We start from the raw sequence: 17,798 nt of genomic DNA, 5'->3' as shown, positions 1-17,798 counted from the left end.
TACCTAACAATACATTTACCAAGCACTTACGTTAGGGGCCACAAGTAGCTCAGAGGTTATTCTATGTACACAGGAAGCTGTGCACACGTAAATAGTGTGCCCTTTTCTAGCAGAGCCTCGAGCACCTGGAATTCTGGCATCTGCAGGGATTCCTGGAGGGGGGATTGTGTTTGATCAAGTAACTTCTAGGCACACGAGCCACGTTAGTAGGAAAACCCTGGCCCTCTGCAGGCGTGCATTTCACTTGAGGATGACGGCAAGCACAGCAGAAAGGGAAATGAAGTGACAAAAATACTGGCAAGAAAAGAGCTGGCGGCAGGTACTCCTCAAAGCCACTCCTTCCTGCTCCTGCCAGCTCTCATTCCAGGCTCCATCCTGAGCAGGTGAGGGTTTGGTACCCACACGCACTGCCTTTTTATGAGGGACAGGAAAAGGAGGAAGACCTGGAGTCAGATTCTTGTTGGCAGGTGAGAAGTGAACAGTTGTATAAAACTTGGACTTGTGAAAAAGAGTGCAGAGAACAACAGGCCTGTGGTGTGTGTGTGTGTGTGTGTGTGTGTGTGTCCAGGGCCTTTGCACTGAGCTATATCCACAGCTCTCACCCGTTTTATTTTGAGATCGAGTCTCTCACCCTTTTTATTTTGAGATCGGGTCTTGATAAGCCACTAAGTGCCCGGCTTGAACTTTCCATCTTCTCACCTCAGTCTCCCGGGGGGGGGGGGGGGGGGGGGCTGGGCTCCCAGCAGTGCGCTGGCCGCATCTTGTAAACACCCAAGCTCCTTCCTGCTGCAGACCCCACCTGGCCCTCTTCACTCACTGCTGCTCGTTGTCAACCTGGAGCTGAACTCATCTGCCTTGCCAGGTACTCTCTGAAGATGCCACTGTGTCTTCCGGCCCTTCTGCCTAACGTGCTCCCTGCCCTCCCTCTCCTCCCCCATCCTCGCCCTCCCCCACTTCCTTCCTTCATATTTTGGATGTGCTGGTGATTGAATCCAGGGTCTTGCACATGCTAGGCAAGTACTCTGCCCCCAAGCTATAGCCCCGGCCTGAGTAATACTTCAAATTTCTATTCTGAAAACTCAGTCTTCTCCCTTTGCCTCCTGATTTTTCCTTGAAGAGCCGGGTATTCTATATACATGCATGCTTGGCTTCATGAAATGAAGAAAATTCAGAAAGCCAGAAGCCGAGCACTTCAGCCAGCTGCTGAGGCTGAGAGCCATCCCTGAGACCCTCAAGGATGACCAGTTCTTAAGCCAAGCAGCAGGACCCTTCAAAGAGGGCCTTGAAAAGTTGTCCAAGCCCCTTGCAGTGATGTGGAGTGATCTGGGGAACACTGAGAGACACAGGACCAGGACAAGTTTCATGATGGTTCGGCATCCATGAACACAAGGAAGACGTATCCTGCTCTTTCCCAGTGTTTTTGTCTCCCTGATGCTTGCTGAGCTGGGACCTGAGGTAGCTGCTTTTAGATCAGCAGGCTGGCAAAGCTGTGTCACCCAGCAGAGCCTCGGTGTCTGAGGCCTGGTCTGTTCTAATGCCAGAAACAAAAAGCAGAGAGACACAAGCTCTTTACCTGGTGCTCCGGGGCAGCCGGACTCTCCACTGTCACCTTTGTGTCCAGGAGGCCCGGGTGACCCGGGGATGCCATCCTCGCCCCTCCTGCCATCCAGCCCAGGCTCTCCTTTGCACCCTGCACAAAAGTTCACAACAGTGATAGTGAAAAAGCGTGATTCCTGCCAGCAGTGATGGTGTGAACACCTTCATCCTCTGTTACTGTGCCTGCTCATACAGTCTTCCCGACTGCAGGAAGCTGGGGTTACACTCGGGGTCACTGAGGTTCTGAGAGGCCAGCTAACTTGACCTTGATGAACTCAATGAGCCAGGAAAGGGCCTGGGCAGATTTAAAGTCATAGCCTGAAGAGGCACTGGGACAGATTTTTCCATTTTCTTCATGTTATTGTATTTTTGTCTTTAAAATTATTGATATTTAAATATATATTATCTTGCATCATTTTTTTAAAGCCTAGATGGAAGAACGAATGAACAGGATTCAGTGGAGAGTCAAGGTTGGAGCCAGATCATTTTGCAAATTCTCACTGAGCACCCACAATGTGCCAGGTCCCAGGATAATCCCTTTGCCTGGGTTACCCGAGTCTGTCTTCCAGGCAGCCTTAGGACTCTGTGGGCTCACACAGCACGAAAGAGGGAGACAGGCTCGGAAGATTCAGGAGCAAAGAGCAACGAACAAAGAGCAACTTGGCGTCCATGCAGATTGGCCACAGCCCATCAAATAAATGAATTAACCAAACACACTAATACAAGCTTAAATTTCAGCCCTGTCGGGCAAAGGACACAAGAGGCTTGGGAAGGTTTGATCTGGTTTGGAGAAACCGAAATCCAGGTCCCTACCCAGCCTCTTTGCAGCTGTGCTGAGCATTTGCACCTGGTCCAGAGCTGCCAGCCTGCAGCACCGCTGGGCACTACCCTTCCCCCGCCAGCCCACACAAGCAACATCCTGAAGACACAGTCTCTGCTGCAGAGAGTAGAAGCTCAGAGAAGTTCTAAGCTCAGGTCCCCCAGCATCTGTCTCAACAGGACTGGGCCAGGGCTGGGAGTCCACATTCCCAAAAAATCCCACCTGAAACCAATGCTGCTGGTTTCATGGCCCACACTTTGAGAACCACTGTGGTAGCTGATGAATTAAATTTTGAAACTCTTTTGGTAATGTACTTACTATATTTTGAAAATCATATCTCTGCCTATTTTTTCTTTTGGGGGCTGTTTTTAAATACTTTTTTCTTTTTCACCTATGTACCTGTATCTTTAAATAGAAATTCTACTCCAGGAATTACCTGAAGGAAACAATAACAGCAAACAGAGTTACACCTGAGTCTGTCAAGCGGTTTCTGAGTGTTTTCTATCAGAGTGAACTTGCACAGTTCTCAGGCTTCTTTTACAGATAAGGAAACTGAGTCACAGACAGGCTATGTGATTGCACAGATGTGGTCTAGTTTCAGAGAATCTCCATTTGTAACTATAACGAGTTTTCATCATTGGGGATGCTCAGAGTAAGAGACGTGTTATCCAGAAAGACCTTCGTTACCAGATACTTATCATGATCCATCTGAAGTAGAAGCATCTTAAACCAGAAGCAGCATGGCCTCGGAATTTGTTAAGAATCAGGAATCTTAGAGCCCTCTCCACCCCTGACAAGCCAGAGCCTAGAATGGGGTCCAGCAATCCTTATTTAACAAGCTTTCTTGGGGACCCAGATGCTGCAGACAGCTTGAGGGCCCAGCTTCAAAGTCACTTGCAACTCTGGCACATGCTAGATTATGTTCCCATGTGACCCTAGGCTAATACTCAACACATCTCTCCTGATACAGTCAATCCCTTCTTTTTCTGCAAGCCTGTTGCTCCAAAGGGCGGGGCCTTGTGAGATTAATTTATTTCTTGCAAAACGGCTAGTACCAATGCAATCAATCAATAATTCATGAGTGTGGCTCAATAAATTATGACTCATCAAATAATGCAATATTCTGCAGCCAGAACAGATAGTGGCATAGGAAGATATGTAATGACATAAGAAGTGGCACGTTTAGCAGAGCAGTTTACAAAAGATGATGCCTAAGATCTTTTTAAAGATGCACAGAAATGAGACAAAAAATGTACAGGCAACAGTGCCTTTTTAAATTTTTTTTAACCTTTTATATTTATTTGTATAATAAAGATTTGTTTCTCTTTTACCAAATGACTGTCCCCAGGCTAATGACACATGTGCCATCCCCTACTGGACTTCTCCCTACACAAGCACTTCTTAGCATTGGGCAGTTCTGCTCACCCAAGAATGTTTGCCAGTGTCTGCACACACCTGTGGTTGCTACATGACAAGGGCACTAATACTTGCAAGTAGAGGGCTGGAGGCCTGGGGTGCTGCTGGACACCCAACAATGCACAGGACAGGCCTCCAGGAGACCCAAAGGACTGAGCAAGCTTTGTTTGATAATCATCACATTCTGTAGAAGAGGTGCACTCAGGACATCCCCACTGTCAGCCAGCAGGGTTGGGCACACCAGTGAGAGGGCACAAGGAGCCAGAGAAGCCCCCTAAGGCCCCTAAGGCCACTGGCAGCGCAGCCACTGCACCTAGTGAACACAGTGAGCCGCCCCCTTCTAGAAGCTCACATTCTGCAGAGAGAATCCTGTGTGGATACAAGATCACCATTAAAGCGTACAGAATTGACCTTTGGACCCAGCCACCACTGGGTCTCAGTTCTGTTGCGGGGTACAGCAGTGGGTCTCCACTCCAGCTGCTTGCTGTGATCACCTGCGTGACTTCAACACTGGCGCTCAGGCTCCAGCCCACTTCATGCCCAGCTCTTTTGGCAGGGGCCCAGGAAAGCATTCGTATTATTCAGCTAGGTTTCTTAAATGAATGTGTATACAAATACCTCTCAGATTTTCTTAGAATTCAGACCACAACTCAGTACTTCAGGGAGTGAGTGGCTTTTGGCCCTCTGAAGTCACAAGGATGTGGCAGCTGACTATTTAATGAGTTATTAGATCAACCCGCACTGCCCCTTCTTCTCAGGCCTCTCTGCGGGACAATTCTGGCTCCTTGAAGCCCAGCCTTTCCTTAAAGCTCTGCTCAGATGCCAGTGGCTGGGGCCTCAGCAGCTCAGCGATTTATCACACGGATACAACACATATGGAGAGGCACCCTAACACCTCTGGCTTGGAACTCCTTTAAAGCATGAAGTAGAATCTGCCATTCTTTACATTCTGGCAGGTCCTTCTGCCATGAGATTGTGAGACCCTTGAAGGGGGAAACTCAGCTTGTTCATCATCATAATGCCCACAGCAAAGAGTACAGAAACTCTGAAAGTATTTACTGAATTGAATTTGCCTATTACAGGTCACATCTATTTGAGAGTTTTTTGTTTTTGTTAGTTTGTTTTGTTTTTTAATTGGTAGGCCCCAACTATTGACATTGCAAATATATGCATAACATGTTAGCTTGGTTTCATTTATTATCTATCTATCTATCTATCTATCTATCTATCTATCTGTCTATCCATTTATTGTATTACTAGGGCTTTATGCAAGGTTGACACCCTGAGCTACATTCCTATTTATTTATTTTTAGTGACAGGGACTTATAAAGTGATTAACCTTCCCAAGCTGGACTCAAACTTCTGATCTTCCTGCCTCAGCCTCCCAGAATGCTGGCATTCAAGATGTGTGATACCATGCTGGACTACATCTTGGTTTTAAAGTGAGTTTGAGTGACAGTGACACCAACTGACAGAGAGCTTTATCCATGCAACGAGTGCCAAAGAAAGAGAATTTAAGTGTTCACTGACTCAAGCCTCAAAGCTCATGGGCCATTAAAGGAAGTCGCTACAGCGGACACCAAATTAACGTTGCTCACACAGATGCAATACAACAAACAACAAACCACATGGTAACTTGAGGAAGCCTTCAGAGATATTCTGGCCTCTACCCAAGAACACTGAGACTCCAGCTGAGGGAGCACCTCTTGGTTACTTAGCTTCTTGGGTCTGGGGAACTATAAGAAAAACAGGTACAGTACTACAAAATCCACTTCTGCGTCCAATTCCTTTGACCCTAAACCAAAAGAACTCAAATCATGGCAAAGCAAAGCAGTAGGAAAAAATGGAAGAGGGGCCAGCCTTGTGCCTCCTCTTCCAGTAAGTTGCACACAGGGTTGCTGCCAACCAGTCTGAAGACACCAGACTGAGTCCCCAGAGGCACTGTAAATTACCCAGGGTGGGAGGAGATGAGAAAAGAAACCACCTAGAGAATACTTCTTAAAAGAAGAGTTGGGCTTAAATGCTAATAATGATCCTGCCCCCGTGACACTGCCTGAACAGTAGTACTCGGATTGACTGAGTGAACAATGCCAAAAGTTAGAGGAATACCCCTTTTCCTTAACCCCCACCTAGGTGATTCATCCCCTCTCCCTGTTCGTAGGCTCTGTTTCTGCTCCACTGAATTCTAATTCAGCAGTTTTTAAATCAAATAAGTCAACAGCTATTAGAGGCTATTAATAGGGCATCTATTCTGCTGTGCTAAGAGGTTTCAGAAGGCCACGCTCAGCAGCTGGGCAATCTGAAAGACATGAAGAAGTTCAACACAGCAACAGAAGGGAGCTAGAGGTCTAGTTAGCGTATGAGTAAACATTTGGATTTGTTTTTAAAGGTAAAAGGGGAAGGAAATGTTCCCGTATTTCAGCTACATACAATGCAAATAACAAACAGAATAAGGATTATACCTGGTCCTGGGGGGCCTTGCTCTCCCGGGGGCCCCATGGCTCCTTCTGGTCCTCGTGGGCCTGGTGCCCCAGGAAGCCCTGGGATACGAGGGCAGGCGTCCACATCTGCAGGTGGCCCAGGTTCACCTGAAATTGGAACCGGCATGGATGTGCTGGAGTCACCTGCTCCTTCTGCACCTCCAGGAGAACACGTTTCTGACTCTACACTGAAATGTTAGGAAGAATGTGGTGCACAAACTTGTCTTGCTCTGGGTGGGGGTACAGAGACAACTTCGAGAAAGCATTTGTTGAATGAAGGAGTGACTGCTTGCAGGAATAAATGAATGATGTGTTAGAAGTATGCAATTGTGACAGTTGGCTAAAGCGCTAATCATTTGATGCCCTTCACAGATTTCTAACCTTTGGGCCATTTTTTGCTGGGAGGCAGCTACCAATACCATTAAAAGAGTGAGTTTCTAAATATCACCATTCAGCGCCCAGTTCATTACTCTACATAGAAGCTAAGTAGATTTCCCTGGTGTCAGTTACTTGCACAGAATTTCCATGAGTGCAGACGTGATGCCTTTTAGCCTTGACTGAACAGTGGGAAGATCCAGGGAAGCTGGAGAAATAGCCTGACACAGGTGGTTCACCTCCAGAAATACTGCTTTGCTGGGTGACAGGATGTGGCTTGGGCAGCGCCCTCAACTCAACCCAGCTGTACAATCAACTCGGGTGGAGAGCCTTTCTGAAGTACTGCTGCTGTGACCCCCTAGATGTAGGAATTTCCGGGGTGTGACCCAGTCATTTTTATGTCTTCAAACTCCTCACAGGACTCCCAAGTCATCCAGGACTGGGAAACCCTTTACAAGGCTCAGTTCTAACTTCGGCATTTCGGAATCTCCAGTGCCTTAGAAATCGGATTCCCAAGCCAGAGGTGTGAGCTGGGATCCGACTTCTGCACTTCTAACCTTTGATGTGGACTCTGGTCTCACCTTTAGAACTAGCTCACCAAAATCTGGGTTACATTCCACCTTCAAGGTACTTTTATTTCTCTAAAACTTCATTCAGTTACCTTGCAAGCATGCCGCAAGTGCTGGGGAAATAACCCTAAGCAATAACGATAACGGCTAACACTTACTGAGTGCCTTCGCATGTAGCAGAGCCTCTCAAAGAGACCATGTGTGTGTGCGGTTATTAGATAATGACAGGTAAGAAACTAAGTAAACAGCAGCATACACCCCAAGGCATGGCAGAATCCAGAGTCCAGAATGCCCTGGCTCCAAACCGTGCTCTTAACCGCCACGCTACACATCCTCAGTTAGTCCCCTCCGGCTCCCTGCCCCTCTCCTGTTCTTCCTTCTTTTTTGCAGGGCTGAGGATTGAACCCAAAGCCTCACACCTGCTATACAAATTATTTCCCACTAAGCCACACCCCCAGCCTAAGAACCCTTAGAATTCTAATAAATGAAACATGTTTTGATTAGTTATGGTTCTTTTTCAAATTCACACAACTGTCGTTGATAATTTTAATAATAGCAATAGTAAAACAGGAAGAAAATCATAGAAAAACATGGCCATGACCACAGAAGTTTAGTCTGCAGGATTCTTCACATGCCTGTGCAAAATGGACTTGAACACTATAAGCTGTGGGAATTTAACTCCTAAAATATATGGTGTGAAACCACAAGCAGCACAGGGACGTGTTCAGCTTCATAATATGTCTAGTTCAACGTTGAACTTGGCTTTTCCACTACTCATGACTTGAGAGGGAGGCACGGGAACATTTCCCATCTTCCCTGAATAATGCGGGACTTTTCCAGCGGTGGCAGTGCAGAGAAGCTGGCACAGAGGGCTGGTATAGAGAATTGTGATATTATCTTCAAATGATGTTCATACAAGACCATAGATAAGATTGAAATGAAATTTTATTAAATATACAGCTTTACTTTTTAAATATAGGTATTTAAAATAGCAGAGTTAAAACATAAGACTTTTTTTTGTTTGCTGTACTTTTTAATAGTCTAGAACTGAAACAGAGAGGCTAAGGTTTTCTTCCAAAGATCCTAAAAATAATATATGGCATCTGTATTCAGGGAAGTTTTGATTAGAACAAATAACAGATGCCTGGAAAGAATAAATGCAAGTGTTGACAAGTTTTCTTTTGCCTTTTTTAAAAAAAACATTTTTTAATTTTTTTCAAAAATACCAGATGCAAGATAATACATTGCTTTGGCATCAATTTAGAGTATTTAGCAAACATTTTCTTTTTAACACGTGATGAAATCTTGCAAATGGATGTGAGTGTAACAGGAAAGGCCTGTCACCCAAGGCCGTCCTAGGAGGTAAGGCCCCATTCTCTAGTCGTGATGATATTATTAATTAAGGGATGGTCTCGGGGTTCTACTGTAGAAGTCATTGAAGAGAAGTACATTAGCACAGGCAACAGCATATGGCTGACAAAGCACTGGTACGTGGTACCTGCACTGAGATGACATGTGCTGAACACCCCAGCCTGACAACCCGTAACGAGGGGAGCATTAGGACGCGCTAACCTGACACTCCGTCCGTAACGAGGAAGCAAAGGCACTAAGATCCATCATAACTACAGAACCCCATCTATGCAAATGCACCAGTTCAACGTGCCAATCCAGTAGAACAGTGGAAGTGCTGAGAAAGCAGACCAAAAAACCGTGAATGTCAGAGCCATGCTTACCTCTGGGACCTGGAGTCATCCAAAGCCAAAAAATAAGACCACGTGCCGAGTTTCACACGATGGAGAGAGATTTTAAAGTTGTGAGTAGGAGAAAAAAAAAATGAAATATGTTGTTTGAGAACATAAATAATAATTTGGGACAGCATCAATGACAAGCAGAATGAGAGTATCTTATTTACATAAAAATGTCTGCACTGGTGTGACTGACAGACCCAATGGAGAGTAGTATTAATGGAGTTTTCATTTCTACAAGGACTTGAAATGAAAGTCTCTTGAGAAATATAAAATTCTAGTGGCTTTCTCGTGCCAAATTTGACCAGAATTTATGTGTGAAGGAATTCTGCCCATTTAAAACCTCACAAAAATTCTGTATTGATTTGCCAAAGTTTTATAGGTTATGTGCAGAAAAATATAAAAAGAATCTAAGTGCAAACCCTCTATCCTGTTGTATAATGATCATTCATCATACATGACACTTTTTTTGTTCTCTAGAACGCCTATTTGACAGAACTAAATATTCTGAATTATTACTGTATTACCATGATTGATTTAGGACTTTTTTTCTTTTTTATGTTTGATTTAGGATCTTGAAAGATACTGCTTCTGCAAATTTCAATGTGCATATTTGTTTGCCCTTTCTAGTCTCAATTCTTTCTTAGCTGACTTGTCTCTATAATAAAAAAATTTGTTGATAGAGGAAAATTAAATAGCTTTTCACCTTCATAGAAGCTAATGTACTTTACAGAAAATTGCTAAGTAGTAAATGTAGGAAAACCCACAAAAATCTAAGGATAAGAGGTGAAATACAATCCTAACAAACAATAATCATACACATATTTCCCTTAGAAATAGTACATGTCACATCATTTAATTTTTAAACTTACTTGTTCTGAAAATAAATATTGGTTTATCAAACATGAGACCTCAGGGTGCGGTCTCAAATCAATATCCTCTTATATTAGAATGTTGAATTCACAAGAATGTACTTATAGTTTCAGGATAATAAAGTATTTTCCAAAACACTCTCACAGTTAACGTTTAAAGTGTCACATGTGGGTTGCTTCACGAAAGGCCATCCATTAGCAGCTTACCTGGGGGACCAGTGGGCCCTTTCCTGCCTGGAGATCCAGGTAAACCCTTTTCTCCAGGTGCCCCAGGAAGGCCAGGTGGCCCTTGAGGTCCTGGAAATCCCATTGGTCCTAAAAGAGATATAAAACTATCAGAATGAAACCATATAAAGACAGTGTGAATTTGTAATGCTCCACATCATGAAAAAGCAGGGCACAGTCAGCTTCAAGTTGCCATCAGCCTCACATCTGTGAGAAGGACCCACCCCTGCCGGCAAGAAACACAAGAGTCCACCAAAGAGATGAAGGAGAAATGAGCTCTTGACTAGGAAGAAACTGCATTAGAACAAAAAGCCCTGGTACCTGTAACTTTCTCTGGAGACAAGGGGCTGGAATTGAGCAGAAAATGGGGAGAAAAGTTTGCTATAGAGAAATGAGGTGCTTTTCCTGCTCCACGTCCTATCATTTCTTCCTTGCTCACTTACATCAGGGCTACCAGCAGCTCAGGTCTTTGTCTGTGTTGTTCCTGTTTTTCTTCTCATCCACCCATCAAGCTGTCTCCTCCTCTACCATCCAGACTTCCTGGGGAAGCGCTCCCTGGCATCCCAGGAGCTCTGCTGATGGAGATATCTCTCTCCACCTGAATGTCTGTCCGCCTTCTCGAAACTCAGCCCTGAACTGCAGTAGGGACCCGGTCCACATGTGCTCAGCACCGCATTCCCGTGGGTGCCCAAGACATGTTGGCGGAACGGAAGGAACATTTCCCACTGTGCACTTCACCCTGCTTCCCGCACAGCTCTGCTGGCCCTGACTCCCCAGGAGCCACAGTGAAGGAGCTTGACTAGTGGTTCCCAAGTGTTCCTAGCTGCCTGTAGGCCCACGGTAAGTCACTAATGTATTGTTATGATTTGCTGTTAGCCCAGCCCAGGTGAAGATTTAGTCTGCACAGTAACAACTAGAAAAGAAAAAACAGGTCTGCCGATCTGTCCTCCTTCCTCTCCATGACTAGAGACTTCCAAGTCTGAGGTTTCACCACCTGGAAGCTCACATAACTGCAGACATGCCACGTTATCTAAACTCGGTGTTACTGTTATTACGGGTGGAGGAGGCCGCTGCACAGTGTAACACAGATGCGCAATGGCCCGATCTCACAGACACCTTTTGCACAGTAGTCAAGGGGGCCTCTTGGTGAGTTTTAATCTCCTTCTGCCCTAATCTTGTACCCTGGCTCACAAGTCAGAACACAGGCAGGGTACTTCTTATTGAGAACCTTTGCAAACGTAAACAGTCACTTCTTTGCTATCCAGCTTCCTTATTTATGAAATAAGGAAATTAAAGTGAATAATCAGTATTGGCCCCTTTTCAACAAAAACATTCCATGAGCCAAACAATTCTCTGAAATCCTGATACAGAAGCTATGAACCACCTAAGGTTACCGAGCATTTAAAGTATGGCCAGTCCAAATTGGGTTGTAATAAGAGTGTAAAATATATACTGGGTTTCAGAGGCAAGAGCAGTGACACACTGGGAAGAGGAACTAGGTATGCACAGTCACCTGTGTTATCTCACTGCTAATGTTATACTATGTTAAAATGATATTTAGTGGGTGTGGCAGTACACTCCTGTCATCCTAGCACTTGGAGGCCAAGGCAGGAAGATCTTTGCAAGTTTGAGACTAGTCTGGGCTACAAAGTGAGCCCAAGGCCAGCTTGAGCTGTATAGCAAGACCCTGTCTCAAAAAGACAATCAATCAATAAAATAATGTTTGAGTATGTTAAATAAAGTATGCAGATATCTTCACCTGTTTACCTTGAAAAATGTGGCAATTACAGGTTTGAATTTTACATGACTTATACAAGGGATGATCAAAATATACAGTGAATATTAAAAGAATTTTTGAATGTACTACCATAAATGACACATGGCTTTTAAGTTTTCTCAAAATACTCCCCTTCGTGTAGAACACACGTATCCCATTACTCCTGCCACTCTCCGAAGCTGTTCTCTCAGATCTTCAGTTATACTGTCACAGCTGCCTCAGCATCCTGAATTGATTGATTCAAACAGTTTACAGCAATTTCCATCAAGTAAAAACATTTTGAGGTGTCCTGCTCCACCTTATTCACAAGATCTGGTACCATGCAACCCAACCCCTGGTTCTCCCCCAAAGTCAAAATGACCATAAAGGTACACGTTTTTAATCTGCTCAGGATACCAAGGCAGCCAAGACACAACTAAACACTCAGGAAAGAGAACTTCCAGAGCTGCTTCCGAAAGTGTCAAAAACGATGGGAAGTGTTTCTGAAGTGCGGAGTATAAATGATAATGCATATTTTACTGTAATGAATTTTTAAAATTGAGGCATTCGTCTTATTTTTAGAATGCACCTTTTATTTCTGTTTCCAGCTCTGGCCCAGAGATTACCAAAAGTACTACTAGGGCTTAAGAGAAACTTGTTTCTTACTTGCACTTGCTTAATTTGTACCCACACTTCAAGACTCTCTGGGGAAATGTAGTGACTGTTTCCATAAGAAACAGGGGTGACACTACGGAAGGGAATTACTCCTGATCCTTGAGGGTGAAATAAAGAAAATGTTCACATACTAATTAAGGAGCAACTTGCATTCATACCTTTTTGGCCATCTTTCCCATCACATCCTGGAACACCCTGGCATCCAGGAGGGCCTGGAGGGCCAGGGGGGCCTGGTGGCCCTGGCAGACCACAGTCACCTGGCTCTCCTTTCAGAAGGGTAACACTCCCACGGGTTCCTGGAGGCCCAGGTGCTCCTAAAAATGAGGCAAAAAAAAAATCCTTTTATTCAAACAAAAACATATAGCTTCTTATGGTGGTGGTGGTGGGATCAAACTCACGACCTCATTCTTACCAGGCAAGCGCTTGAGCTGCTGAGCTAAATCCCCAGCCCACCTGAAGGTTCCTTAAGAGCAGTCATTTAGTGGCTCGCAAGCAAGAGATTTAGGGAATTGGGAGAATAAGAAAGTTGGTAAGTACAGAACTGAAATGAGAGTACATCCCATGAAGCCTAGGCCGAGAAATGGTGTGTCATGGGCCACACTGTTAGTCAAAATGAACCTGAGTGAAACCTGGTTTTAGAGCCATTCTTCCCGAAAGTATCACCTCATGCTTTGTATTATCATCTCACTGCTTTAAAAGGAGGAGGAAGGGAGGGCTGAAGGGATGCACAGATGGGATATTTGAAAAATATGTCACCGGCCAATTGGAAGAAAATTTTCACTCAGTGTATCTGTAGTCATATTTGGAAATATGCACCTACATATAGGGATGAGTTAACCCTAATTCTACTCTCATTTAGCTTCTATACTTCTTGGAATATTTTTATTGCTTTTCTATTGCTCTGTGTACAATCCCACCTCTACTAAAGCCCAAAAGATTCTGAGGTGGGGGGTCCAGCCAGTGTGGCAGCCAAGCGAGTCATGGCACTGGACCATACTCTTCTTTTGATTCCTAAGCAGATCTAGCTCATTCCAACTTTGTGAGCTTACACTAGCTTCCAAAATCTTGCCCTGCCAGAGTTCGTCCCTAAGAAACAGTGAAAGGAAAAACATGCTCTCTCAGAAGCTGTTTCTGGGCATGTGTGAGGCTTGCCTCCTGTCACTCTGGACCAGCAGACAGATGTAGGAAACCACCAAAGGGTGTGAGTGCCTCTTCCTAGGCACTTCTGAAGCACCCTGGGCAGCATCAAGGTGCTGATGGGAAATGTTTTCTCTGTATTTTGTGGCCCGGAATGGGTCATCTGAGAATTGACATGTAAGATGGAGGGGGGTCTCATTCTGGGCCTGGATATGGTTCTGAGAGCCCACCACACACCCACACTCCCACCCAACTGGGTCTTACTTGTCTCTGCCAAACTAATGGGGCCACTTGGGCCCCTGCACTCTGCCATTCTCTGGTCTTAGAACCTTACCAAACCGGCAGCATCTAATGAAGGCAGGATTGCCTTGTTTTGTCATGATGTTCTCATACCTTGTGGGCCATCAGGTCCAGGATGTCCCTGATCTCCAGGTGGACCAGGGTCAGGAATGTCACCCTTAGGCACTCTTCCTGGGGCACCTGCAGGACCTGGAGGGCCTGGTCTACCTGCATAAGCACAGGTTCATGCATTAGCCACATTACATTTGTAAGTCTTTGAATTAGTTACTGAGACAGAATCAAAGCCTACTGCTTCTTACCTGGGGGGCCTGGGAAGCCTCTCTCTCCAAAAGGGCCTGGAAGAGAAATTCCTGGACTCCCAGGGTCTCCCATCTCTCCTTTTAGACCAGGTAGTCCCATAGGACCTGGTGGGCCCATTTCATGCAAACCTTAATGGGGAAAATAGTATCAGTATTATACCTTCTTTCACTTTTACCCTGGTATTGTGCTTAAAAAGGAGCCACTTCCCAGCAGAAAAGTGTCTGGTTCTGCAGAGACCGAACTCTGCCAGTGCTCCAAATGGCTGCATACTATTGCTGGGCTATTTTTTTCTTACAACCTGTCCACGGGTTGTAACTAAGGGTTTAGCTTCTCTTACAATAATTTTCCAGATTTAAAAATACAATAGCTTAGTCATAATACCAACCTTATGAACTTTACAATAGATAAGGCAAAAACAAATGGGACAGAATAATAAATAACTCCAAACAAGCTGCTTTGTAATTGAGTGGTAAGTGGCATATAAAGACAACCCCCGTGGTGTGGTTTCCCACTGGGAAGGGAAAAAAAACATTGTTTTCTCAGAAGGGGTAAACATTTAATCAGACTGTTTGGAAGAGCCACTAAATAAATCCAACATGAGCTAAGTTACTTTTTGATCATCCAAAGATTTCATCTCTTTCCAACCACAGATTCATATCTCACTGCATGATTCTGTCTTTCCCCCACAATCACCCAAATGTACATGCTGGCACTTTATCTGGTTTTATATTTTTTCTCAGAAAGATCACACAACACATGTGTATTATGTCAACAGAATAAGCTAAACTATGGTTGTTAAATATTAACCTATCTGCGGTAACAAAAATAACAGCAAATATTTCAGATAATTTGCCTTAGCATTGGCAGTAAAAGGAAGTGAAAAGTACTAATTACATCCACATGGCTGTATGAGCCTTTACTGCACTTGCAATCATTTTGTAAAAACCTAGACTATTTATTTGCTTCATGACATTTTGAAATGTGGGCCCATTTAAGCAAATATTCAGAGTAGTTTTAGGAGATATTCCCAAGCAATATCAACAACATGAATATCCTTCATGGGAGTCATCACCGGCATCAGAAGCAGTTCTAACACTGTGTGTCGGGCCTAAGCCCCCTTCCCAGGTCTGTACCCCATCTCATGAAGTGAAGGAGGCCAGGGGAAGACCTTGTATCATATCATGGTCCATGGGCCCAAGCTTGGCCCCTGGGGAACGGTTTTCATCTTACCTGAGGCCCCTTTGGCTCCTTTCTCACCCTTCAAACCATGCAAGCCATCCAGGCCAGGTGACCCAGCAGGACCTGAAATATACCACAGGTCTTGGGTTGTGTCCCAAAGGCAAGATCAGCTGCATATACCCACTCTGGCTGCAGTCATAGGTACCCCCCAGTGGAGGGCACACCAAAGGGTAAGGCTGAGCTGGTGGCATATCTCACCATCTGGGGGTGAATCAGGCAGATGATTATTCTTCATGGAGAGTTTCTATGATGCAGCTCAATGCATCATAGATATAAAGCACCCCTGTGGGTTTATAACCATATTATCACTAGCTACAGTCTAGAACTACTGAATCTTAGTATAGGAAGTGACCTTTGATCTGTTGACAGTAGCTCATTCTAGACAAGGGAAGAGACTCAATGGGAGCAAATTCCTGCCTTCTACCTTCCAGCCTTGGGGTCTTCCCTCTCTACCTGGGTCTATAGGTTCCTCGTTCCTCTGGCTTTAGCCATGCTAATGTGCTATGAAACCAGGACCTGACTCCATGGCATGATGCCTGCTGCATCCCCCTTCACGGATTTTAAGCACTGGGCTGCCCTGGAATGATAGGCCTCCAGGTCATGTTGAGCTGTTGCGATTTCCTGCAATGGTTCCTTCAGAACCATTCTGATGCCTTTTTATGGCAACCATGCACATTGTGGGACACTCACTGAAGACTCCTAGCTCTGTACTTAGACATCTGCCTACTGCTGCCTGTGCCTTCTCTGAGAGCCTTCTGCTAGGCATCTCTACCAGCTGGCTTTCCAGAGGCTGTCACTGAGCACTTCTGGTGGGAAGCTTTCCTGAAAGTTTTCCATCAGTAGCCTTGAGTTGTGTTTAACTTCCCCAAGTGAGCAGGCTTTCAAGTGAGAGTTTCCTAATTGTGCAGTGTAGAGCTGGAGGAGGGAGAGAAGGAGAGAGAAAGAGAGGGGAACAAGGCAAAGATGATGGGAGAAGGGGGTGACAAACATTCCAGAGCATTTCTAGAGTGCAGCCGAAGGCCCTACTTAAGTCCTGTCCCACTGAGTCATTCTAACAAACAGGGCTCAGTATGGCTGTGACTGATAAACTTCCTGTTTGCTCGTGGTGCCTCTTCCATCCAGGAGCTGCTCTTTCTCACCCAGACTCATGGCTCCTCCCTGAACAATCAGCCTTTTATTAGTTTAGAGTCAGATCTCTCAAATTTAGGACAGTGATATCCTCAGCTCATGTGCCTGACTGCTGACTGTGACACTCTGTGTGACACGTCTCTGGTCAATTGCCTCCCCAATGCAAGGGTAAATCACAGTGCAAGAGCAGGTCCTTTTTCAGTCTTTCTAACCCCGCATTCAGCATATTCCATGACATGCAGTTAGGTGTTCAATAAATGCTTGGTTTTTTGTTTTGTTTTGGTTTTCTGTGCCCAGGAACTGAACTTAGGACCTCATGCTTGCAAATAAATGCTTGTTGAATGGGAAAATTTGGGATGACAAGGGTGAGGAGTTAAACAGGTGAAGAAAAATCTGTATTTAAAGAATGAACTATAATTTCTAATTCTATGCCACGCCTTTGATAGATTTATAGACATGATTTGGAGAATTTAGAAGAACCCATCTGGATACAAATAATTTCAGTGCTAATTATTATCTGTCCATAAAAGTAAGTACTGTGGAACAGCACAGTTGGTTCCATTCGAATTATCATCAGCACCTGAAAGTTGCGATTCTCTTTCTGAGAGCCCAACCTTAAAGATTGATTCAAATGAACCATATTCTCTTACACTGAAGGAAAAAAAAGTGGAAACACATATTAATTTTCCCCAAATCTCTTATTTCCTAACCACTTTCAACAGTCCTGGCTCAGTTTGTTTTCGATTCCACTTTCCTATTTTATAAGCCAATATTTTAAGTTTGTACGAAAAGAACACAAAGGCCTTCTTCATCTGCCAAACCTGGATATTTATTGCAATTGTATCTGAAATGATCATAAATTTTTCGAGGCCACTTTGCTATTTCCATTTGTTTTGATCTCCAGCTGTAGCCACTAAGATTGATGGCCTGAGCAACCTGGCTTGGGGCAGAAGGTCCCAGCCCCTGCCAACTCTCATTGTCACATCAACACTTTCAGACCTCAGGCTGTCACAGCCCAGCCTCTTTGCCTTTGTTGAGCTGGCCAGGCCTTTCTTTATCTTACCCAAGGAGGCTGTCTTGCTAAGTTGAATGCAGCTACATCTGGGTAGGATTTTAAGGGTAATTTTTCCTTTTTCACTGAAAGCATTTTACCCACCACATCTCT

At 44.6% G+C, this 17,798-nt stretch overlaps 1 protein-coding gene across 1 annotated transcript in view; it reads right to left on the bottom strand.

Annotated features, from left to right (window-relative positions):
- Positions 1-17,798, bottom strand: part of Col4a4 (collagen type IV alpha 4 chain) — a 123,792-nt gene that overhangs the window by 7,959 nt on the left and 98,035 nt on the right. The window contains exons 38-45 of the mRNA XM_013157409.3: positions 15,497-15,568; positions 14,266-14,394; positions 14,060-14,173; positions 12,688-12,843; positions 10,081-10,188; positions 8,990-8,998; positions 6,295-6,420; positions 1,574-1,690 (exon numbers count right to left, since the gene is read on the bottom strand). Coding sequence (XP_013012863.1) covers positions 1,574-1,690; positions 6,295-6,420; positions 8,990-8,998; positions 10,081-10,188; positions 12,688-12,843; positions 14,060-14,173; positions 14,266-14,394; positions 15,497-15,568 — 831 coding nt within the window. The remainder of the gene's footprint in view (positions 1-1,573; positions 1,691-6,294; positions 6,421-8,989; positions 8,999-10,080; positions 10,189-12,687; positions 12,844-14,059; positions 14,174-14,265; positions 14,395-15,496; positions 15,569-17,798) is intronic.

This window comes from Cavia porcellus, unplaced genomic scaffold (assembly GCF_034190915.1).
Source record: "Cavia porcellus strain 051 isolate PalLab524CR breed Dunkin Hartley unplaced genomic scaffold, mCavPor4.1 scaffold_26, whole genome shotgun sequence".
NCBI lineage: Eukaryota > Metazoa > Chordata > Mammalia > Rodentia > Caviidae > Cavia > Cavia porcellus.
The sequence above is the reverse complement of the archived record's forward strand: the minus strand, read 5'-3'. Positions and strand labels throughout refer to the sequence as shown.